Genomic DNA, 25,792 nt, shown 5'->3' with positions numbered 1-25,792 from the left:
GGATCTTATGCTGAACATGAGTCAACAGTGTGATGTGGTGGCTAAAAAGAGAAATGTAATTTTGGGCTGTATCCACAGAAGTATAGTGTCCAGATCACGAGATATGTTGGTATCGCTTTACTCTGCTCTGGTAAGACCTCACCAGGAGTATTGTGTTCAGTTTTGGGCACCACATTTTAAGAAGGATATAGACAAGCTGGAATGGGTCCAGAGGAGGGCAACGGAGATGGTGAGGGGTCTGGAGACCAAGTCCTACGAGGAAAGGTTGAAGGAGCTGGGGATGTTTAGCCTGGAGAGGAGGCAGCTGAGAGGTGATATGATCACCATCTTCAAGTACTTGAAGGGCTGTCATATAGAGGGTGGTGTGGAATTGTCTTCTGTGGCCCCAGAAGGTAGGACTAGAACCAATGGGTTGAAATGAAATCAAAATAGTTTCCGGCTCAATATTAGGAAGAACTTCCTGATTGTTAGAGCGATTCCTCAGTGGAACAGGCTTTCTTGGGAGGTGGTGGGCTCTCCTTCCTTGGAGGTTTTTCAACAGAGGCTAGATGGCCATCTGAAAGCCATGAAGATCCTGTGAATTTAGGGGGAGGTATTTGTGAGTTTCCTACATTGTGCAGGGGGTTGGACTAGATGACCCTAGAGGTCCCTTCCAACTCTATGATTCTATGCTGCTAGCTATCAACACATGAAGGAAACAGTGAAACAGCTGTTGGTAAGTAAGATAGCTTCTGTTGTTTGCTGTTGCATATTTGAGGATGTTTGCCGAGACAATAGTCATCTTTTGACCCTGAATTCTGGGCATCAGAGGAGGAGAGGTGCCAAGTGGATCCCTATAATATTAGTGCCATGAAGAAACTCAAACCTCCCCCCCCCCCCATGGAGACTCTTTGGGTTTATGACAGATGCATCTTTTCTACCTGCAAAGGGGATCTGGGCATTCCAGCATTTTTCTCATTACCTGAATTGGATTTGAACAGGGGTCATCTGGTAGAAAATAAGGCATCGGCGCTCATTTGCATAACTCATTTGCATATGCCACACACCGGAAGGTGTGCTAAATTATATCAGCTCAGCACCTACCTCAAAATGCTTCTGGAATTAGAATGGTCATAAGAAAACCTTACTCCCATCATATTTTTAAAATTACTTTCTCCTATGTGGCCACAGTGGAATGATGAAAATTTCCATCTGTCTACTTTATATTTGGTTATTTTCCCATTTTTTGGTGGAGGAAAATATTAGAAAGTTTGTCTAATCTTAAAGCCTAGCAACATTCTCACAGGGGGTTTGAACAGTGGAGCCCAGAAGCAAGTATTTGTGGGGGGGAGGGGTTTAAGAAAGAAAGAGCACAATAAAATTTAGAGGTTCCAGGCTCTGCTCCTGTAAGCTCCTGCCCAAAATGTGGCCTGGATTTGAACCTTCCAGAATATCAGTATGAGCATCCTGAGATCACAAGTGACTGGGACATTGACTGACTTGATGGGACACTTGCCTTTATCTGATGTTACATTTTATCACAGCCATAAAGAAGTTAGAAATCTGCTCTTTGGCTTCTGATTGTTGGGCTACACTCAGAGGGCTGGGGGGCAGCTACCTAACAAAGGTGTGTGGACACATACTTTAGGGTTTTGTTTTGCCAGCCTTATCAAAATCTCCCTTGGAGGATTTGACAGAGTGTGATGTTTGTCTCCCTCTATTTGTGTCTTTCGCCAACAGGTGAAGGCCTTTTTGCTTTGCCTGATGTACCCCCAATAATGGTATTGTTTCCCCTTCTAGTGCCATATGTTTATGAATTTAATTTAATTTTAATTGAATGAGTTTAATTGAATTTTATAATTTTAACTGTATTTTTAATTGTTTAAATGTTTTAATGTTTACTGCATTGGATGGATGGAAAGGTGGCATTAAAATGTTTTAAATAAATGAAATGAATAATTTCTGAAATGGCTTTTTTGGGCCATGGCTTCTTCAGGGAGGGGCTGTGGCTCAGTGGCCTTGCTTGCAGAAGGTCCCAGGTTCAATCCCCAGCAGAATTCCCAGTTCAACGGACCAGGCAGTGAGTGATGTGAAAGCCCTCTGCTTGAAACCCTGCAGAGCTGCTGCCAGTCTAGACAATACTGACATTGGGTTTGATTCAGTATAGGGCCACTTCCTGTGTCCAGGTAACATTCTTCATCTTTCAGGATGACCTTTGTTCAACAACCACCAATCACCATTTGAGGAAAAAGGCCCCAAGTCCCTGACTAAAGCTGTAGAAGGTTCCAGCGCTGTTTTGTACAGATGCAAAATCAATATGAAAGAACAGAGAGAGACTACAAAGGCAACTGCAACCAGGTAGAGAACACAACAGAAGACTTAACGCAACCTTTGTTTCAAATGTCACATTTAATGTCTTCACCACTGTACTTCAAATCTACATTTTACAAAGTGACCCGCAAGTGTGCCACATTTAAAACAGACCAACCTCTGAGATTTTACCTTTCATGCCAGTGTCTTCCTGGGCTCACTTCCTGGAAAAACCATGTTTTTCATTCAAGTGAATTGAGATGCTTCAATGGTTTTTGGTTTTCTTTTTTTTATTTAATTCCTCAGGAGCCGCACAAAAAGACAAAGATATTTTCATCATCTTTGTTTGAGAAATTCAACGTTTGTCTCTTTCACAGCAAATAATTACTTCATTGAAGTTAAAACTTCCCAAAAACATAATTTAAGCTAATAGTATTTAGTTCCAGTTCAGATCACTCTTCTTGAAAATACTCTGCTAAATACAGATAACTTACAATAACTTTAACAGTTAATTGTCCATGACAAACACCAAGGTTTTTCTCACTTTTTTTTACTATATCCCCAGATCGAAATTTAAGACCATCCGTTTGTTATTTCTTTTGTACAGGTGAAAAACAATTTGCTTGCCTTTTATTTCTTTAAATATAAAAGTTGAAAGGGACGTTCAAGTTTCAAGTCTCCACACTGAACTTAAAAAAAACAAACATGTGGAGATAAACAAACCAAGTTGTATAACTCCAGGAGGTAGAGGCCTTCAGTTTGTGTTTATATATATATATATATATATATATGTGTGTGTATATATATATACACACACACACTTATGCACAGAATAATTCAGTGTTCGAACAGAAAAAAAATAAAAAGAATTAGCAAAAAAAAATTAATTAAAATTATTTACTACTGTGACATTTCAAGACTTCCACAGCTTTGCCTAAAGACACAAATACAATTAACATAATTCCCTATGTGCTTTTTTTCTTTTCGCTTTTTCTTCCATCTGTCTAGTGCAGGAAAAAAAATCACAAAGTTTCACAGACCTAGACATGTGCAAGCTATTTCTGTTTCTTCTTTCCTCTCTCTCTACACAGCAATGGATATCAAGATTACTTGAAATTAGCTTGTCAATGGAATTATTTACACACATTTGTAGATGCATGCGTGAGGTGGCGGGAAGAGATGGTTTATGTTTATGTAAGAAAAGAGAAAAAACCTCTAATAAAAATAGATTAAATATATATATATATTTATATATTTATTTATACCAGAAAGGGAGGGCCAGGAAAATTAAGGGAAACTCACTCATCTTTCCAAATGACAGACAATGCATTCACTCTACTCACATCTGATCGAAAAAACTGCACAGTCACCACCACAGTGCTAGTGAAAAGCTACATAGAGGACTGGGACCATCAGACAGCACTGCCCAAGGAGTATGGGCCCTGCCATCTGATGCGACTTCATGATTGGTCGCGGCAGAGTTCTGTATTCCTTAACTCTCTCTTTTTTTTTAAATGGAAACCCCGAATCTTCAGGAATGGCTCAATATCAAAATATCTTTTCTGTCTGCACAATCTCACTTAATCTGAAAGAGGGGGGGGGGGGGAGTGGAAGAGAAAGAAGGGGGGGGGACACACAAAAATAGCAACTTTCCCGGTTTGGTTCAATCTTCAGTTTTGTTCAGAGCCAAGCAAAAAAAAAAATCACAGCTGCACTAAAATTCATACAAACCATGTGCAACTCTGGATAAAATATTTCTCTTCTAAAAGCACAACCCCACCCTTGACGTGATTAAAAGCCTAGTTAATGTTTCTAACTCTTATTCATATTTCATACAAGGATAGTGGTTGTTAAATTTTAAAACTTCATTAGTAAAATTACAGTACAAGCATGATTAAACCTCCAGAATTGCAAATCCCAGAATCCAGTGGAAAGCTACATTATGTCTTCAGTAGTACATTTCAAAAAAACAAAACAAAAAAAATCTTCCACATTTATTCCCAGACCAGTGGAGAGGGTGGCATCTCAGACGGCTGAGCAACAGTGGAACTAGGAAGCAAAAGACACAAGAAGATCAGTGTTCACTTGCCACAGGGTGTGGGGCCACACAGACATCTCAGAACACCACATGACAGAATTAAAAAGGCACATAGGCAGGGCAGAGCTCAGTTTGCAGAGAGAAAGATCTTTGTTTGCAGGAATCCACAGCTGTTGAAAGAAAACTGGACGGACCCTGAGTTAAAACAATGGTATTGCTCTATAGTCACCTGCCTCAGTTAGGGCCACTTCCCCCCATATCCAGGAGCTTTTTTGTTAAGTTTTTAATACAAAAACAAAGACAAAAATTCACAGAAAACTAAAACAGTATAAACATTTCAATTGAAAAAGGAAATTTCTAATTTCTATTTGTAAGGGGTGAAAGTTTGCAGAAAATATCTGTGACATCTTACAATAAAATATTCTGCGCGGTAGAACATTTTGTTCAGATAGTAACTTATTATTGGATACCATACATCAATAAAAAGGCTTTCATAATTCTCAGTCAAAGGAATCTGAACAGAAATCTTAGTCAATATAAAATATTCCCAAAGTCTTTGTTGCCATGCTAGGAGACATGGGGGATTTTTATCTATCCAGTGCGCCGCAAGTGTAGTGTGGGCAGCTGATATTAACATATGTATTCTTTCTAAGCTAGTTTTATCTTTTCTAGGATCCACCCATTTACCAAGGAGAAGCACTTCAGGTTTCAAAGGTAGGTATGTGTTTGTAATAGGTGCAATATGTTGTATGATAAGTTTCCAGAAGTTCTGTATATATGTGCAGGTTCACCAAAAATGAAAGTAGTCTCTGATTTCACCACATTGTTTTATACATTTTAGGCTTATGTCACTATTTATGTGGTGGAGCACCTTTGGAGGTAGGTACCACCGCATTATCAATTTATAATATTGTAGTCTGATAGGTATGATTTCAGAGGTGTAAGATGGGGACGACCATATTTCTTTCCAGTCTTTGGTGCGGAAGTTTCTGTTGCGGTCTTTTTGCCATAACTTTTGATATTTCAGAGATGGCGTATGATCTAGATTAAGCAGAGTTTTGTGTATTCTAGAGATAAGTTTAGAGTCATTTGTAGATAAGGAATGTAACAGTTTTTCAAACTCTGTTAGAGGTCTGGTCAGAGCTTTCTGTATTAACGGAACAGAGAAAAAACTTCGTATTTGAAAATAATGTAACCACAATAATTTAAAACCAATTTTTTGCTCCAATTTGTCTTTGTCTAAAAGCTTTCCTTTGTTAAAAAAATCTATAATTCGAGTAAGTCCTGCATTATAACATATTGTCTGTATATCTGCAGTTTCTTTGGGTGAGCATTCTTGATTCATATATGAAGATTGACTGGATATGTTTGGGATAGTCTGTGTCCTATATTTATTCCAAATCTTGATAGCTGTGTGTAAATAGGTTTTTGTGCGAGTAGCTTTAGTTTTGAGTTTCTTAGCGTTTGAGTTCCATACATAATCAAATAGATTTAAAGGTAGGATATAAACAGGTTGCTTACCTGTAACTAATGATCTTCGAGTGGTCATCTGTGCAGTCACACACATGGGTCTTGCTGCAGGCAACGGATCCGTACCTCAGAGCTCCAATAGCTTGCCTATAGCACTTTTTGGCGCGCTTCCCTCCCGCTCTGGGGAGCAGGCACCGATCGTGCATGCCTGGAGCGGGGGGGGGGGGGGGAGCGGCCATCCCACTCAGTTTCTTCCAGCCGCCACTGACACTGATACTATATGAAGTTAAACGCATCAAAAGGACGCCAGCAGCAGGGAAGGCTGGGTGGGCGTGTGTGACTGCACAGATGACCACTCGAAGATCATTAGTTACAGGTAAGCAACCTGTTTATCTTCTTCGTGGTCTCTGTGCAGTCCCACACATGGATGACTAGCCAGCTGAATGTCCTGGAGGAGGGTGCTGGTAAAGAAAAACAAGTTAGTCACATAATCACAACATCACATCATCCTATATAGGTTATAGATGGAAGCGGATACACTCACCCCTGACTTCAATGGAAGATGGATCTGAGGACCACTTGGCCGAAGGAGGCATCTCGTCTTGCACGAACGTCTAAAGCATAATGGGTGACGAACGTGGATGGCGAGGACCAAGAGGCAGCAGCACAGACATCCTCCAGGGAGACACCCTGCAGGAAAGCCGAAGACGTCGAGACCGCTCTGGTAGAGTGAGCCTTAAGGCCTTCGGGTAAGGGCTGCTTAGCCAGTTCGTAACACAACTTGATGGCACTAACTACCCATTTAGATAGTCTCTGGGTAGAAATATTGTGTCCTCTGTGTGGATTACCGTAGGCCACAAACAGATTAGGGTCCTTACGGAACTGTTGTGTACGAGCGAGGTAGAAAGACAAGGCCCTTCGAACATCTAGGGCATGTAGAGCTTTTTGTCCTGGGTCACTAGGATTAGGAAAGAATGTTGGTAACAACATCGTTGTCGACAAGTGGAACTGGGACACAACCTTAGGGAGGAAGGAAGGGTCCGGTCGCAGGACAACCTTGTCCTTGTGAAAGATCGTGTAAGGAGCATCATGGCGGAAAGCATGTAGATCACTGGCCCGTTTGCCGGAAGTCAAGGCAACTAGTAGGGCAGTCTTCCATGATAAGAGATTGAGTTGTACCTTTGCCATAGGCTCAAACGGGGGTTTCATAAGGTGAGAAAGCACCAGGGAGAGACTCCACGACGGGACAAAGGGTTTGATAGGAGGATGAAGGTGTAACATTCCCCTCAGAAAGGACTTAGATAACTTGTGTGAAAAAACAGATTTGCCCTCCACAGGATCATGGAAGGCTGAAATGGCAGCAAGATGAACTTTTAACAATGAGTAGCAGAGTCCTGATCTCTGAAGCGACAAAAGATAATCAAGCACTAGATGTAGAGGCACCGACCTTGGTTGTAGATGCTGAGAAGCTGCAAAAGAGCAGAAACGCCTCCATTTGCGCCGATAAGAAAGCCTGGTGGACGGTTTTCTAGCGTTAAGAATAATGTCAGCTACCTCTGCAGACAAGAGGGCGGACGGATTCTCCATGCAGTCAGGGCCAGAATTTGAGGATTGTGGTGCAGAACCTGGCCATTGGCTTGCGTCAGGAGATCGCCTGCTAGTGGAAGGCGGCGGTAAGTGCGGGAGGACATTTGTAGCAGTCTCGTGAACCACGGTTGATGTGGCCACCAAGGTGCAATGAGAATGCAGTCCGTGCCATCTCGAGTGATCTTCATTAACACCCGTGTCATTAGGGGAATGGGAGGGAACAGATAGTGTAAAGGGCCTCTCCACACATGCAGGAACGCATCGTTGCCCCTTCTGGAGTAGAATAGATGGCATTTCGTATTGCTCTTGGAAGCAAAGACATCTATCTTGGGCATTCTGAAGTGCAGAAAGATGCGACGGAGGTAGGTGTGATTGATGGACCATTCGTGGTCGTCTATCCGAATCCTGCTGAGAGAGTCGGCCAGAACATTCTCTACACCTGGGAGATGGATGGCAGTCAGGTAGATGTTGTGCTTGACACACCATTCCCATAGAAATATGGCTATGCGGCACAGTTGAAGAGATCTGGTACCGCCCTGTTTGTTGACATAAAATACTGTGGCCATATTGTCCGTAAAGATCTGTACGTGCCGACCCTTGATCAGTGGGAGGAACGAGTGGAGAGCTCTGTGCACAGCAATCAGCTCTAGGCAGTTTATGTGCATTGTCCTCTCGGAGGGAGTCCAAAGCCCTCTGACAGTCTTGTCCTCTAAGTGGGCTCCCCAACCCCACTTGGAGGCGTCTGTAGTTATGATGGCTGATGGTGGAGGAGGAAGGAACGGCATTCCTGGAAGAAGGTTGTGTGGTATAGTCCACCAAACAAGGGAATGTAGAACTCTCTGGGGAACAGTGAGAAGAGTGCTCTGGGGCTGCACATGTGGATGGTAGACACGGACAAACCAGAGTTGGAGGTGTCGCATGCGCAGCCTCGCAAAACGGAGAACAGAAGTGGTTGCAGCCATGAGGCCTAGAAGTCGCTGAATGACAAAGGCCGACTGGATGGGCTTTTGCCGAACTAGGTTGGCTAGAGAAATTATCGTTTGCACCCGGTCTTCTGGGAGGAAAGCAAGGTGAGGAGATGTACATAGACGCGCACCTATGAACTTGAGGTCCTGGGTTGGTGTGAGATGTGATTTGTTGATATTCACGCATAGGCCCAGAGAAGCCAGAAGAGATAGAGTTGTCTCGAGGTTCCTCTTCAGTTGGTGCTGAGTTGGTGCAATCAGGAGCCAATCGTCTATGTACGGGAACACAGGAATGTCTCGCAGACGCAGAGCAGCTGCCACCACTGCCATGCATTTGGTGAACACTCTGGGTGCGGTGGAAAGTCCAAATGGGAGGGATAGATATTGGAAGTGATCTTGGCCTATGGTGAATCGAAGGTATTTCCTGTGCTGGAGCCGGATGGTCACATGGAAGTAAGCGTCTTGAAGATCTAGGGAAGCCATCCAAGAACCCTTGGGGATTAGAGGCAGGATGGATTGCAGAGAGATCATTCTGAATTTTCTGTATGTTATATATTTGTTTAGCTTCCGAAGATCTAGAATAGGACGCTTGCCTCCATCCCTCTTGGGCACCAGGAAATATCTCGAGTAGAACCCCGTCCCGCAGTGTTGAAGAGGAACTGGTTCTATGGCATTTTTCTGGAGCAAGTCCAGAATTTCCTGTTGGAGATGAGGAGAGGGGGGAGTAGTTGTGGTGGAGAGGTGGTGAAATGAACTTGATTGCGTAGCCTAGGCGTACGATGGTGAGCACCCAGGAATCGGTTGTTATGGAGTTCCAGGTCTGAAAGAATGGGGAAAGACGTGTTTGATAGGCCGGCTGCATATGAAGGAAGTCAAAGAGACTGTTTGGCAGGAAGAGAGGTCTTTTTGGCTTGTTGAGGCCGAGGTCTCTGTTGGAATGGAGGTTTCTGCTGTGTAAGCCTTCGCTTCCAATAGTCACCTTGCTTGGGAGAGTGTTGACATCTCTGGAAGGATGGTTTCCAGGATTTGGTTCGATTAAATGGCTGTGAGGATGGTTGAGAGACTCCCAGGCGCTTTGCCCTCTTATGACCATCGTCAACCGAAGTCAAAACCTCATCAGTAGAGGCATGGAAGAGACCTAGGCCATCGAAAGGGAGGTCCTCTATTTTTTGTTTAATGTCCGGTTGCAAATTGGTGGACCTCAGCCAGGCGTGACGACGCAAGGCAATTGAGGAGGCGAAAACTCGGGAGGAACAGGAGACAGCATGGCGAATGGAATTGATCTGTTGTTTAGAAACTCTGGACAGTTCAGACACCAGGGTGGAAGTTGTTCTCTGGGAGGTCTCAGGAAGAGAGGGTATGAGGGGCGTAAACTGGTTTGCCAAATTAAAAATGTAAGCAGAAAAGTATGCTAAATAATTATTGAGCTTAGAGTTGGTAGAAGCCAAATTAAATATCTTTCTTGCCAGGGTGTCCAATTTTCTCCCCTCTCGATCCGGTGGTGTAGGATGTCTGGAGGGTTTGGCCTTAGTGGCCGAGTGGACTATAATAGAGTTCGGAGCCGGGTGTGAGGCTAGGAACTTAGCATCAGGGGCATGAACCCTATAGAGTGAATCGAACCTCTTGGAAGTGGGAGGGATCGAGGCGGGTTTGTCCCAGGCCTCTCGGAGACCCTCCAGGTGCACCGGCAACATCGGGAGTAAGGAACCGGGCGGGAAATCTGACTGGACTAGATCGTGCACAATGTCAGACACCTTGGGTGAATCCACTGGGAGTGGTATTTTCAGCGTTTCCGCCATGGTGGTGATAAGGTTGAGATAAGCCTTTGATGCATCCGATGGAGAAAGCCGAGCTTGTGGAGCCGAATCAGAGGCTAGAGAAGGCAGGTGGTCTTCCAAGTCCGACGAAGCTGTGGTTTCTCTTTCGGATTGGGAATCTTCCCTAGAGGGAGAAGGTGGAGGTATGACTGGCTCCGAAGTGGAGGCTTGAGGCTCTGAAGTTTGGACTCGTTGCTTGGTAGAAGATCTAGGTGGAGTGACCGGGGCAACGGAGACAGTTGCGGAAGCCGTGCGAGGTTTCTCTATATCCCGGTACCGAGAATGTTCCTGATGTCGAGAGGATTCCCAGTGTCGAGAGGGAAAAACCTCAGGATCTAGAAATCGAGTGCAGTCACGGAGTCGAGGTGAGTCCTCGTGATGGATTTGAGGTAAGTCACGGAGTCGAGATGGGTGTTCGTGATGGAGTCGAGGTGAATAGTTGCGACGGATTCGGGTGTCCTCATGATGAATTCGAGGTGAATCGTCCTGGCGGATACGAGGAGTACAGACGTCACGGCTCAGGTAAGGTTCCGACTCTTGGTATCGGAAGCGGCGAGTTCCCTCGTCCGAGGGTGAGTGGGAGAGGTGACAGTAACGTCTGTTCCTAGGTAATGGAGACCTCGAGAAGGACGAATAGTCATATCGACCTCGTATGTAATAGTCATGATGTTCATAGTAAGTGGACGAGCCGGAGTCGTGGCGGCTACGCGGTGAACGTGATCGGACGTGGACTCGATGAGAGGAGACTTGTGTTGCTGATTCTCTGAACAGAGGAGAAACCGCGACATCTCGGAAGGATCCGGATCGTAGAGATGATCGTAGGTAGGCTTGAGTCGGATCGGTAATGGGATCGGGTTCGAGGAACTCGGAGGGCACCACACTATGCACCGAAGGTGAACGAGATTGAATTGGAATCACCTCTACCGCTGTGGAGGTGTGAGGTGTAAGCTGGGTCATATCGGAACTCGGAGGGCACCACACTATGCACCGAAGGTGAACGAGATTGAATTGGAATCACCTCTACCGCTGTGGAGGTGTGAGGTGTAAGCTGGGTCATATCGGTGATGACATCCACCGGAGTCGATAGTTCAGGCGGCAGCAGTGGTTGGGCCGAAGTGGATTGCGAAGTGGAAGCCATGGAGGTCGAAGCCGAAGAGTCCCGAGATTTCTTAAGCGCCGAGTGCGACTCGTGAAGCCTCTTCGGAGCCGAATCAGCCAATTCGGAATGTCGAGATTTCTTAGGCGCCGAATCCACTGATTTGGAATGACGTGGTTTTTTAGAAGACTCATGGCCAGTATCAGCGTGCTTCGGAGGTCTTTTTCCGGACTTGTGCGCTGTCTGCTTTTGTGACTGAAGCGCGGCCGGGGAAGCCGAATCTCCCGCTCGTTGTGGGCGAGGCGGCGAGCCAGAAGTGGGAATAGCCCGCAGGGACCGTTCGAGGAGAAAACTTTGGAGCCTCGCAGCGTGGTTTTTACGGGCCTGCTTGCCGAAGTTAGCACAATGAGGACAGGAGTCCACTCGATGGCCTTCCCCAAGGCAGAAAAGGCAATGGCTGTGGCCGTCGGAGGTGGGGATCTTGGCTCCACAGTGCCTGCACTTTTTGAAAGTAACCTTCCCTTCCATACGCTCCGAACAGGGGAGGGGGGGGAAGGGTGAGAAAAAGGAAAGGAAAGCGCAGAAACGGTATCTTTTTTTTTTTGTATTTTCTAGGGACGAAAAATAGTATGAGAAGAAGAAGAAAAGGAGAAATAAGATACCAGACGAGGAGAAGACGACTAAGGAGAGAACGCAGCGAGGAAGGTGTTGTCCGGGCGGCGGTAAGGAAGAAACTGAGTGGGATGGCCGCGCCCCCCCCCCGCTCCAGGCATGCGCGATCAGTGCCTGTTCCCCAGAGCGGGAGGGAAGCGCGCCAAAAAGCGCGATAGGCGAGCTATTGGAGCTCCGAGGTACGGATCCGTTGCCTGCGGCAAGACCCATGTGTGGGACTGCACAGAGACCACGAAGATCTTGTAGTTCTATCTTGTAGTCTGCCAAATTGGGGGAGGTTAGGGCCCTAAGCAGAGAGGCTAGATTGGAAGCCTCATAATATAGTGTAAGATTTGGTATTTCAAGGCCTCCAAGCTGTGTTGTTCTATAGAGAGTCCTTTAGTTGGTTCGCGGTGGTTTTTTTGCCTATAGGAATTGTACAAATTCTCTTTGCCAAGAATCTATATGTTTCCTAGGTATCTCAATTAGAATAGTTTGAAAGAGATAGAGATATTTGGGGAGGAGAAAGTGTTTGATGAGATCTAGTCTATCAGTCCAATTTAATATCAAAGCATTCCAATTTTTAAAACTGAATTTCTAATTTCTATTTGTAAGGGGCGGAAGTTTGCAGAAAATATCTGTGACATACCTGCAGGTATAGTCACCCCTAAATATTTCCAATTTTTGGAAATCCAATTGTAAAGAAAGGATTGTTTAATGTTTTGGATATTTAGTTTGGACACATTGATGGGATAGATATCCGATTTTGTTTGACTAAAAGTTAGTCCAGAGACTAAGCTAAAGTTGTGTAAAACTGACTGTAATTCATGCAGTGAATCTGAAGGTTTAGAAAGACACAAGATGACATCGTCAGCATATAAGGATATTTTATGAGAGACAGTTCCCATGTCTATACCTTTAATTAGCTTTTTGCTGCTAGAGCCATTCACCTTTCTTGTTGCTTACCTGAGGCCATGCCTGTCTCCCCTTTGCACCACTTTCCATCTCCAGAAATTTCCGTTTCCAGAAATTTTGAAGGTACAATAAAAATACTTTCCCCCCTCTCCCCTAAAATATGGAAATTTTGGGGAACCATATGAAATACTCAACTGTCCCCTATCAAACCTAAACAAAGTTTACTGTTTTAACATAAAATGCATCATTTATAACTTAGCATATAAAGCAGATATACTGGACAGGTTTATGGAATTTAAATGTTTTCTTACAAGCAAAGAAAACTGGCTTAGATTTCTACAAACAGAACTTCAAACGTACCCAATACTCTATAGAAAACTGCAAGCTGATGTACCCCATGCTATCTTTACACATGTACCATAATGTTTGCTGTCTGGTGAGAGAGATCAGTTCTCAATGGAAGTTTCAGTTTTCTGCTGAAGCTTTGGGGCAGTTTCTGTCCTACCTCCTTCTGCCCTTTCTCCTCCCCCTCTAGCAAGTCAAGGCAATCAGCTACCTTCTATGTATGGGCCTGTGTCCACAATGTCTCAGGGGAGAGGAGAGGTCAACTATAAGTCAAATCAAAAGGACCACAGAAGGCATGCAACTGTTGAGAAGCAATGAAAGCCCTGCATGCTACCCTCATGAAGGTATTTTCCTAGGTGCAGAAATGCATCATGGATTTAAGAGCTGTATACGTTTAGAGTATGCACCCCTTTTCTTTAAAAGCATTTCACTCATTCAAATTGAGAAAACGTTTTGTGAGGTTTCCCCCCCAAATTTAAAAAAATGGGGGGGGGGCTTGGAAAAAACCAGGGTGTGTTTGTGTTTCTGAATTTTTCCTTTTTTTTTTCCTTAGGCCCTCACAACGGTGACACAATGGTGACATCTCTATCCGGCACCAACTCTTTTCCTTACCTTTAAAACTCCCTGGGACTTTGCCCTCTGTTACCTATTGAACAGGTGAAGCTGCTTGTTACAGAATCAGATCAGGGGGCCCACTTAGTGGCTCTGTACCGTCTGCTATGAGCAGCAGTAGCTTCCCAGGGTCTCAGGGAGAGAGGGTCTACATCATTCACCGGAGATCCTTTAACAGGAGTTGTTGAGGTCTGAACCCTTTGCACGCAAAGCACATGCTCTGCCATGATGCCAAAGCCTCTCCACAAACTTGGAAAAATGTACTGTAGACTAGCCAGTATATTCTGGGCAGTAAATCTGGAGGGCCACAACGAGCACAGGGACGTGAAGCTGCTTTGTATGGAGTGAAGCCATTGCCCCAAGTAGCTGATAACTGTCTGAGTGGTAGCAGCTATGCAGGGTCTCTCCCAAGATTTTCCACCTGAGATTCTTTAGTAATTTAATTTAATTTTTAGGTTTATATTTCACCTTTTCCCGCAAGCGGGCTCAGGGCAGCTTACAACAAACGATAAGCTCCCTAGAGTTCCCGAAGGGAGAAAGGTGGCTAATATTTTAAATAAATAAATCTTCTATATGCAAGTACATGTGCTTTCCTACTAGCCATGATCTTCCCCAAAGCAAGATTTAAAAAAAAACCCTCATCTTTGCTGAGGTTTCGACACAACAGTAGAAGAAATATCTGCAGTTTCTCATCTTCCCAGACCATCATGCTACTGAGTGCCAGGGCAAAGGCCAGGGACACGCCAGGCAAGCAATTTCACAGACAGCTATACCTTCCCACTTCTGTCCTGCTGTTCCCCCATAGAATAGGTGCAGCAAAAACATCTTCCTAGGTGTTGTTTCCAGCCCTATTAAGAACTGGCTCCAATTCCTCAAACGTGTTGCTGGGATGGACTGCAATAATGTCCTGGCCTATGAGCAGACACTATTCCACACCAGAGAAGCTTGCTGGCATGCAGGCCACCTAGTGGCTCTCTCTGGACAGCCAGATGAGCCAGTGAGGTTTCTGCCATAAAGCTTTTCGGTGCCAGCTCATCCAAGAGCAGGTCATAGCAGTGAAAAAGACTTCGGAACAAGAACCCTTCAGCACAACCCTGCCAGGCGCAGATCTTGGATGAGTGAACGCTTAAAGACAACAATTGTAAAAATGAAGTCACGCTCAGAAATAACCAGACAAGTAGCTACTGTTGTTATAATGACCTTGCATTCAAACACAAACTTAAAAAAAAGTTGCCATACAACTAAAGAAAGAAGAATTAATATCAGATGTGATTACATACAGTTACCTAATAAAGCTCTTAAAAGCAGCAGACTGCGGGTTAATGCACAGTGGCACTCGGTTTCCTTTCTGCTGTTCCAAAATGAACTGATGAATTATTTCTGGAAAAGAAGGAGGAGAGAAGAAAGTAAACTGGACATCACACAATCCAGAAAAAACAGGTTGCTTACCTGTAACTGATTATCTTCAAGTGGTCATCTGTGCATTCACACCCATGGGAATAAGGCCCTGTGCTGATCTAATCCCTGATCACTCGCAAGCCCTATAAAAAGGCTTTCTGGGCACTTCCATAGGGCATGCACCTGGCAGGGACTGCTTCACTAGAAGACAGCATAATTTGATTGTCCCAACAATCCATTTGGACAGTCTTTGGCCCAAGATCTTGTGGCCTGACTGGGCCAGCATAAGAAATGAAAAGCTGAGGATTTTTGTGGGTAGTCTTGGTTCTATTCAGAATAAGAGGGCCTGTCAGACATCCAAAGAGTGCGACTGCCTCTCAGTGTCCCCTTCGGAGTCCAGAAAGAAGGCTGGTAGGGTAATGTCAGTATGTAGGTGGCAACCATTTCAGGACCTGGCTGAGAAGATAGAGACAGATGGTGGTCACCAAATCAAGGTTTCAAACAGGGCTCATGAGTGGACTGGCATGTGGCAGGGAGGCCATGCTGCTGTTTAGTGATGTCTACTGCCTCAACTAAAGGCCTGGCGGAACAGCTCCATTTTGCAGGTCCTACAGAACTGCAACAGGTTACTATCCTGAGAGCACAATGCCCTCCCATGGCCATACCAGAAGAGACAGTCCTGTAGATACGTTGGTCTCTGACCAATGAATGCCTTATAGGTCAATACCAAAACCTTGAACTTGACTTGGTACTTCACTGGTTCACACAGGTTGTGTATGTGCCATCTGTGACATTCCTGTCTGGACTCATGCCACAACATTCTGGATCAGTTGGAGTTTCTGGGTCAGTCCAGCGTGGAGCAAGTTATAGTAGTGCAGTCTAGAGATTACTGTTGCATGGATTACTGTGTCTAGGTCAGTGCATGATAGAAAAGGGCCAGATTCCAAGCCTGGTGCAGATGAAAAAATGCTAGTTTGGCAATATGAGTGACTTGGGCCTCCATGCTTAAGGAGACATCCAAGATCACACCCAAACTCTTAATGGACTGCGCCACTGTTAGTGGTGCCCTACCAAGAGTGGGTAATCTCAGCCCTGATCCCAAAGTCTCTGCCCAGCTACAGAACCTCTGTCTTAGCTAGATTCAGTTTCAACCTGATAGGAAAGATGACAAGAAGGTGTGGAGACGAGACACAGGGGTGATGATGAGGTGGCATCAGCTCTGAGGTGTCAAAGGTTCTGCTTGGAGGTCATGGGATCATTTGGTCTGGACAATTGTGCGCCAAAAAAATTGGGTTTGGAGCTGTAGGATGGTTTCTGTCTGCCCTGTGGCTGCTGTGCTCGTCAAGTGTGACCCAGTGAGGGTCTACAAGATGACCAATGGAACCAAGATCTGGGTTTATAGGTGCGGTTGGTAGTGGTGATGCTCAAATTGCAGGATGCCTTTATGCTCTTATCCATGCCTTGCATCACGGTGTCTATGGTGGAGACCTTGTATTGGCAGTCTCCCAGCCCTGCAGTTCTCAGAGTCTGAGATAGACAAAACAGACATAAACACAATGGAGCTCACCACATGCCTCTCAATCAAGATAATTGAGCAGGGGGAGGTCCCTGTGTGGCTCTGCAGTTGGATCTGATCATCAATGCCAACATGACAACATTCACTCCGATGTGTTCAGCCAAGTACCTTGTTGCTGATTCATAACTTCTTGACACCGAGAAAATCCATCTCAAAGTGAGGATTCACCCCTTCGATGCCCCCCCCAGATGTTTATGTGGGACCAAAAACAACTCCAATACTTGTATTGCGATTACCCACTGCAGCCATTTTACCTGTGGCTACAGATGAGGAGGACATCAGATTGGGAGCAACATTTCATCTTGGAAGAAGCTCAGGTGGATTCTAGGAGTGCGGCTTGAAGCCTCACTGTTTGATTCTTTCTTGTCAAACATACATACAGAATTTATTTCTACAGTCACTGACCAGATACATAAAAGAGGAACAAAAGATCTCGTATCAGCCTGTACATTATCAACAATATCAGAAAGTGAAATATTAAAAGTGAAATACTATTAAATAATTAATTAAAATCTGTTTGAATAAAATATGGGCTGACTAACTGTTAATGGCTTGTTTCCAGATTTTAATGGCCTGCATAGCAAATTTTGCCATGTTTAAAGTAATTGCCTGCTCTCTGTCATCTAACAACTTATCTAAATAAAATCTTTCATTTCTCCCAAGGAATTGAGAGCAGATTGGGGTTATATAACTGGCGCTAATGCTTTGGTACAACTTATATTCAAACATCACATGTTCCTTCGTTTCTATCTTCCCATCTCCACAGACACACGGTTCTTTCTTATCAAGTCAAGTTTATTCACAGCAGAAGCCAGCAAAAACAATACAGATAAAACCAATTCCGGTTCTTTCTTGTACGTTTTGAGAATTCCAACCAGTAGATACAGGAATCCACACACTGTGTTTCTCCAAGACAAAGGAGGCACAGGGAGTTGCCATCCAAAGGTGTGAGTTTGAAAAAATCCTCACACATCCTGCGGTGGGGAAGGTAGAGCGGGAAGAGAAATTTTGACAAAAGACAGGGCGGGAGGGGGTCGCTTGTTTAGGTAAGAGAAGGTTGAAGTAGAGATCACAGAAGAGTTTTTTAAATGAGGAGGTATGTTACTGACTGGAGAGCTGAGGAAAAAATGTCCTGTTCATATGGTGGTCAGAAACTGGCAGGATATCCGCCTGTTGAGCATATGTGGTGGTGTTCCCACACATACACTGGGGAAAGGCATAAAAAGCCTTTCTGTGGGCGTTTTCGCACTGACCTTCAAGTAGCGCGACCACCCTCTTCACAACGGAGGATCTGCCCGGATTTCGCACAAGAAGCGCCGGCGCACCCAAAAGAGCCGGCTACTTCCGTCGCGAAACCCGCTCAAATGTTTTCCTGCTTCTTGGCGGTTTCCGTTTGAGCGGGTTTCGCGACGGAAGTAGCCGGCTCTTTTGGGTGCGCCGGCGCTTCTTGTGCGAAATGCGGGCAGATCCTCCGTTGTGAAGAGGGTGGTCGCGCTACTTGAAGGTCAGTGCGAAAACGCCCTATAAGTACCAATTGGGGAATGACACAGATGCCTTACTCCCATGGGTAAGATGCACAGGGACCACGAAGAAGATCAGGACAGACAGCATATACTTGGGAAGTTCTGCCTGCATTTGGTCAGACACAGGTTGCTGAAACCCTTCATAGCTGGAGCAGACACAACCTTCAGCCGAGCAGCTTCCTTCTTTCCTATTTATTAAGAGTTTTTATCCACACACAAGACAATGAGTACATTCTCTGCTTTGATGTCAAAAAACCTCATTTCTATGTATGCAGCACAGACCCCCTAGATTTCCCAAGCAAGGGAAAAAAAATTACCTTCAAGGGTGGAAATTCAGTAGAAGTATAATTTTGTGTTTCAGCAGGTGAGCATGCATGGTAAGATTTCAGTGGGATAAGATTTACAGCAAGGTTTAATGGCATGCCATGGGGTCTTATCCACTATTAACCTGCAAACTGACACCACTGCAAAAAGCAGTTTATTTAACGTTTGCTTTGCTTTTCACCTCTTAATGATTATGGCAGAATTAGCCACACAAGTCAAAGTTCCCCCTCCCCTTTAAGTGAAAAACATGGTTGCCTTTATCTGTAAATTATATATATACTGAGTGTCTTCTCTGCAGACACGTATGGGACTGCCTCAGAGCAAGCTTACCACAGAAAAGTTTTCTACAAGCTTCTAGAATGTTACAATTGAGTACTCCCTCTCCTACAGGCTCTGTTCCCACCCAAATGACCACAAGATGAGGAGTCGGGGGGAGCACTTCTCCCTCAGTTCTCTTTCCGCCACAGCAGAGATTATGAATATTGAGTACAGTCCACAGTGAGGAAGGAGGGATGTGTTGCCTGTACAGAAGACACTTGATAAACATCAGTTACAGGTAAGTGCAGCTATGTATTCATCTTCATGTCTTCTGTGCAGTCCCACATGGGAGATTAGCAAGCCACAGAGGTGAGTGTGGACCGATTAACGGAATAGTGACCGCAGGACTGCTTTCCCCACAGCTGCGTCCCTCCTGGAGTCAAGCATCGATGGAAGAGTGTTTAATGAATGTTGATAGAGAGGACCAAGTTGTGGCTTTGCAGATCTCTATGATGTCAAGGGTGACTCAGAAGGCTGCAGAAAAGGCTTGAGCTCTGGTCGAATGCACCTTTAGGGGAAACAAGCATTCTAAATGAGCTGCCTCATAAGAGATTTTAATGGCAGCCATTACTCATCTAGAGAGGATTTGTGCAGAAACTGCTTTTCCCTTGTTTGGTTCAGTAAAAGAAATGAAAAGGTTCTTGTTTTTATAGAAAGTTGATGTACCTTCTAAATAAAATAATAATAATGCTCTTCTTACATCTAGTATGTGCACTGCCTGGTCTGCTGGAGAGTGAGGGTTAGGAAATAACACTGGTAAAACTATGTCCTAGGATAAATGAGAGAGGGAAACTACTTTTGGTGTGAATTCAAGGCTGGGTCTCAAGACAACTTTGTCCTTGTGAAATCTAAGGAAAGATGCACCATGATCCCAATGCTATGAGCTTGCCCACCCTGCAGGGTGATATAACTAGGAACACTGTTTTATAGACTAGTGAAGAAGGCTCACTGGAAGCCATTGGTTCAAAAGGGTTATGTATTAAGTGGGATAGAACAAAAATAAGCTCCACTGAGAGAGCAGAGGTTTTACAGGTGGGTACAAGGTTAAACAAACCCTTCAGAAACCTTTTCAAAAGTGTGTTAGAAAATACAAGTTTAGAACCTACACCAAAATGTAACACAGATATGGCCACCAGGTGAACTTTAATAGAGGAAGTAGTAACCCCGAAAGAAGGTATTCAAAAATCTCTGCCTAGTGGCAGGATTCCAGTTAATTTTTCTGTCTCCTGCCCAAATTGTGATTTGTAAGATTTCTATGCAGCTGGCTACATAAAGAGAGTAAGACCTCAGCTACCTTGAAACAGTGTTCTATGGAGAAATGCACCATGTGTCAAGGTGCAATATTTCTACATTGTGGTGACGTAGCTGTTAGGGGTGTGCATTCAGTTTGGCCAAACCGAATCAACCGCCGAATCACCCCTGATTCGGCTGTATACGGAATCGCATACAGCCGAATCCAATTGGGGCCCATTATGCGGGAGCTGAGTATGGCTCCCCATATACTTCCATATAGATATTCGGAAGTATACGGAAATCCATGGAAAAGGCAGGAAAGGGGCTTCTGCAGCCTCAGGGGAGCTGCTTGCCTCCTTTCCCGCCTTTGGTAGCCTTTTCCCGCCTCTCCCATAGCCTCCATGGGATCATTGTTGTTCTTTTGTTCTTTTGCTTACTTGGGTATCCAAGTAAGCACTGTTGTCTGGCCAATCACAGAGCAGTGCTATTTTTTTGAAACTGCTCTCTGTAGGGCCAGAGAACCTTTTTAAGGAGTCTGCCTGGCTGGACTCCTCCATTGCTGCTGTGTTGGTGTGTGTTAGTGTGAGAGAGAGATTGTGCTGTGCTGGCCCTTAGCCTCAGCTGCTGCTGCTCTCTCTCAGCCTTACCAGACTTTCCTGGAGTAGAGAAGACGTCTAAGGTAAGACAGTCTTGGGATTCTTTTTTTTATTTTAGTTGGTAAAAGGACTTTTTAAGACTCAGAGTCCCTTCACTTATCCAGATTTGGGTGGTGGGTAGCTTATTTGGGGTTAGTGTTAGGGGGTTCTGCTGGGGGAGGGGGCCTGGGGTGGGGTTTTTTTTTTTTTTGCCAATTTGCTCATATCTTACTTTTTTACTTTTACTTTTAAAAGTGCAGTGTCCTTTTACTTTTCCTGATTTGGGTGGCTTGGATTTCTTGGGGTTAGGGTGAAGGGTTTTTTGGGGGGGAGGAGGGGTTGGTAAAGTTCCTGTATTGTTAAAAGTTAAGTTTTTTACTTTTTTAAAAGGATTCTGTGTTTGATTTGTTGCTGCTGTGCTGTGCTGCTGTTGTTCCTTTTCTCTTCTGGTTCTTGGGGGGGAGCTGTTTGGCCTAATTTTCATTATTTAAAAGGCCACTTTTTAAATTGTTGAGTTTCTTGGCCTTCTCCTGTTGTCCCGTTTCCTGGTTCTGTTTTTTTTTGGGGGGGGGGGAAGCTGGCACCTGCGTGAGAGACCCAGAACCAGCAGGCTTGTTGTTCTTGGCCAGCTCCCCCCGTGTTGTTTGGGGCAGGGCTGGAGAGCTGGCATCTGTAGATTGTGTGTTCTGTGGCAGGGAAGCTGGCACCTGGGTGAGAGACCCAGAACCAGCAGGCTTGTTGTGCTTGGCCAGCTCTCCCTGTGTTGTTTGGGGCAGGGCTGGAGAGCTGGCATCTGTAGATTGTGTGTTCTGTGGCAGGGAAGCTGGCATCTGGGTGAGAGACCCAGAGCCAGCATGCTTGTTGTGCTTGGCCAGCTCTCCCCGCGTTCTTTGGGGCAGGGCTGGAGAGCTGGCATCTGGGTTTGCTGCAGCCAGGTCTGCAGAGCAGACCTTGAGCAGATTGTGTTTTGTGTGGCAGGGTTCATAGAGTAGATAGATGTATAAAGTGCATTTGGGTCCTATAGAGATTCTCTGGTGTGAAGTTAGGTTTGGCTTTGGGTGCCCCAGGAATTGGACCCCCTGGCCCAATCTTTTTGGAACTTGGGGGGTTTGTAGGGGAGAGTCCCCTGCAGGTCTCCTGCAAATTTGGGGGCTCTCCCTCAAACCCCCTCCCCTCCAGGCGGCTTCAAATATACCCTATTTGCCATTGATTTCAATGGCCGATAAGGTATAATGGGGCCGTATATTCGGAAATAGCCGCGCATCTATCGTATATGCGGCTATTCCGACTACAGAACTCAGAAATATACGGGATTCCGTATCCCCCCCCCCCCGTATATTTCCGAATCCGTGTACTATTGATTTTTTTTTTTTTTGCACATCCCTAGTAGCTGTCCTATGGAAATGACATCTTGGACTGCCTGCCCTTGGAAAGATTTCACAACATTGGGAACCTTGATTGTCTTGGCCAAAGTGGAGCCATTAAAATACATGTTTTGTCTGATTTGAGTTTGGTCATCTCCTTCTGAAGAAGTGGGAAAGATGAGAAGGCATAGTATAGGATGTCAGACCAGTGGAGGAGGAATGCATCCCCTAGTGTGACAGCCCTAGAGCAAAGCATCTGGCACTTTGTGTTGACCTCTGAATCAAATAGGTCTATGTTGGGGTAGCCCCACATATGAAAAATTGGGCGTAGATACTTAGTGACCACTCATGGGTCAAGTGGGGGTCCCTTCTGAGGAGGTCTGCCAAAGTATTGTCCTGCACTGGTATGTACATGGCTATGATGTGTATGCTGAATGGCAAGAGCATCTCTGAACCACCTCAAGGAGCCCACCCCCCTTTGTTTGTAGATATAAAATTTTGTGGCCATATTATCGGTGGACAGCAGTAGAGTCTTCCCATAGATAATCTCTGAAAGAGAAGTAAAGGCATATCTAAGCACTCTAATTTCTAAAACATTTATATGGAGTGTTGCCTCAGCTGTAGTTAAGTGACCATTAACAGAAGAAGAATCCCAAGTCGACAATCCCAAGAAGAATTTACAAGTCGACACTATATCAGGTATAGTGAAGTAGTATGTTTATTGCTTAGTTTGAGGATGCTAATTTGCACCTCTGAACATTCTTTTTCAGTTGTGAACAAACTGCTTCTTCTTCTGAATAAAACGGCTGGTCTTAAAGGTACTACTTGACTCCTACTTTGTTCTAGTGCTGCAGACCAACATGGCTGCCCACCTGGAGGCTTCTTCTTCTGTTCTATGCTGCACCATGCAGTCTACCAGTCATCACTCTCTAAAATAGTTCTGCAGTAAAGCTTTGTGTTGTTTTACAAGGTGTTGGGTGATTTGTATAAAATGCTTCTGAAAATATAATACTTTCTCTAACAGCTCCCCATCCCCATCCGTGTATCGATGGAGGCAATAAAGTCACGTCTCAGGAGGCTGCCATCCAGCGACCACTGGGACAGGGAGAGAGTGATTATCCTAGGAATGGAGACTTTTTCCCACTGTGGATTTGCTACCATCTTAAAATCTCTCAGAACCAAATTTTGCAGTCTTACATGCTGGATTGTTGCTGTGGTGGAAGATGTTAATTTTTTTTTTCTGAATATGAAGTGCTTTTTGGAACCATGAATGAGTAGAAGTGGAAACCAAGTTTTATATAGCCTTAGCCCTAGATATAGGAAGATAAGACCTTTGGGAGTTGAGTCTTGCTCCTATGAATTATATTTCTTGAGTAGAGGTCAGGGTGGACTTTCAAAAATTTATGCGTACCTCCAAGCCACTCTAACGTGTTTACCTTATGAGAATGTGAGATGCTAGTTAATTTTTCAGATCTGCAATGAGGAGCCTGTCATCCAGTTATGGATAAACGGGACAGTCCTTTAGGAAAGCTATAATTGCTGAAAAACAATTCATGAAAACCCTTTGGATTGTGGTTAAACCAAATGGTAGTACAGAATATTGGTAAGAATCACCTGCAAATCTGAAATACATTTTTTTTTAACAATTATCATAAATGGAAGTATGTGTCCTTCAAGTCAAGGATGTGTCCTTCAAGTCAAACCAGCACCCTCTGTCTATGAGGGGGAATATATCTTCTAAAGACAGCATACAGAATTTATGGCTGTTTGAGGTGCCGGATGGGTCACACACCTCCCCCTTTCTTTTTGACCAAAGGGTAATTTGAATAGAAGCCGTAATCATCTTCTCAGGCAGGAACTATTTGAACTGTACTCTTATGTAGGAAGTGTTAAACTTCTTGGTGAAGAAATATATCACGAGGGGCCAGACTGGACATATAACCAGTACACAAAAGGATGTATTTAAACTCCAAAAAATAGCCAAACTTTATTATTTTTAGGACCCAAACATCATTATTTGTAATAAGAGACCAATGCTGTTCAAACAAGGCAAATCTAGAAGCAAACGGTGCAGCTAATCATTGCTGCCCCCCTCCCCACTTCGAAGAGAGGTCTCTGGGAGACTGTCCCTGTTCAGACTGGGAATGCGAGCTCTACTGAGTGCGATACTTACATTAAAAAAAAAACAGTGTGGTATTGTTGGTTGTCGGTGGGCTGAAATCTATGCCCTCTTCCAAAAGGAGGTTGTTGGTTCTTCTGGGACCTCATCTGTTTGTTTACTGAGCAGATTCTTCCCCTCAAAAGGGAGATCTTCCAACCAGGCCCTGGTGTCTGGGAGAAGAGCTGAAGCTCTTAGCCAGGAATGTCTTCTGATTACTAGAGCTGAGACAGTTATGGACCAGCTAAGTGTATCTGCTCTCTGTCCTGAAGCGCTGAATTCTTGCTTGGCAAGTTTTATTCCTTCCATCTGGATGGTTTTAGTATGATCTTTCTTATCATCTGGCAGTGGGCCATAATAGCCTTAAAACTGGCTACACAGAGGCCCAAGGCTTCAGAGAGATATAAACCTTATTGCCCTAATATATCTAATTTGCATGCCTCCTTGTGCATTCTCTATACACTCTGTAAGTCCACAAATGAAAAAAAAACCCGCTCTTATCTATATTTTATTTCTCGCCCTCTAATTCTTCAAAACCCATAAATCATCAGTTCATTTTTTCCTGTTTCCTTCAAAATGTCCATCAGAGGTTTCCAGTTAGTTACAAATCCATTTAATTTTCTCTATTCACAGAAATTAGTCATCTCTGCTAATTCCATCTTCTTCACTATCTATTCTCCTATTATTGGTATTACTGCAAAAAAAAAAAATCCATGTGTTTTTTCTAACTTACCATCAATTAATCGCAAGACAAAAAAGCCTCTGGTTTCTATAGTATATTAATCTTCATAATTTTTTTCTGAATAACAATGTATTTGTATGCAAAATTTTCTAGCTTTAGTGCATGTACACCATAAATGATAAAATGTTCTTTCTTGCTGTTCACATTTCCAACACTTACTTGAAATATTTTTATACATTTTAGCTGATCTTTCTGGAGACACATCATTTTATAAAAGTTCTATTTTGAATAAGTATTTAAATGTGTATTTATAAGGCCCCTCACATATTTTGCTATTGTTCCAATTGTATGTTGAATCCAACATATTTACCCAATTTTACCAGTCCTTCATTTGTTTCTCCTCTGTCTCAAATTTCAATACCAATTTATACATCATTCTTACACAGTTGTTTAAATTCCATCATAGATAGTTCAAAACCACAAGATCTCTTATCTATCTTAAATCTTTCTTAACAATTGCACATTAAAAATTGACTGTTATACCGTTGTATTACCAGATCTTCTCTTGATTTCATTTTGCAATCTTGTGTAAACTCTAATATGTCACAATATGTTAACCACTTGTGTTTGGTTACCATCTCTCATCTAAAAAACGCTTCCAGCATTGAGAGCCACAAAGGTATTTTCTGACAAAGCCTAGGCTTATATTTGTTCCATATTCTCAGTATGGCACATCTAATAAAATTATTTTTAATGTCAACGTTAACTTTCACCTTATCATACCACAAATTAGGCT

General features: G+C 44.1%; 1 protein-coding gene across 2 annotated transcripts in view; it reads right to left on the bottom strand.

Moving 5' to 3' along the window:
- Nucleotides 1-2,369: 2,369 nt before the first annotated feature.
- Nucleotides 2,370-25,792, bottom strand: part of NLK (nemo like kinase) — a 278,351-nt gene continuing 254,928 nt past the window's right edge. Inside the window, exons 10-11 of one of the 2 annotated variants that reach the window (XM_060258771.1) lie at nt 15,066-15,165; nt 2,370-4,338 (exon numbers count right to left, since the gene is read on the bottom strand). In XM_060258771.1, coding sequence (XP_060114754.1) covers nt 15,068-15,165 — 98 coding nt within the window. In that variant the 3' untranslated portion in view covers nt 2,370-4,338; nt 15,066-15,067. The remainder of the gene's footprint in view (nt 4,339-15,065; nt 15,166-25,792) is intronic. The other variant, XM_060258770.1, reaches the window with a different exon arrangement.

Source organism: Heteronotia binoei, chromosome 18 (genome assembly GCF_032191835.1).
Source record: "Heteronotia binoei isolate CCM8104 ecotype False Entrance Well chromosome 18, APGP_CSIRO_Hbin_v1, whole genome shotgun sequence".
Classification (NCBI taxonomy): Eukaryota; Metazoa; Chordata; class Lepidosauria; order Squamata; family Gekkonidae; genus Heteronotia; species Heteronotia binoei.
This window is presented reverse-complemented; position numbering and strand designations above follow the sequence as displayed.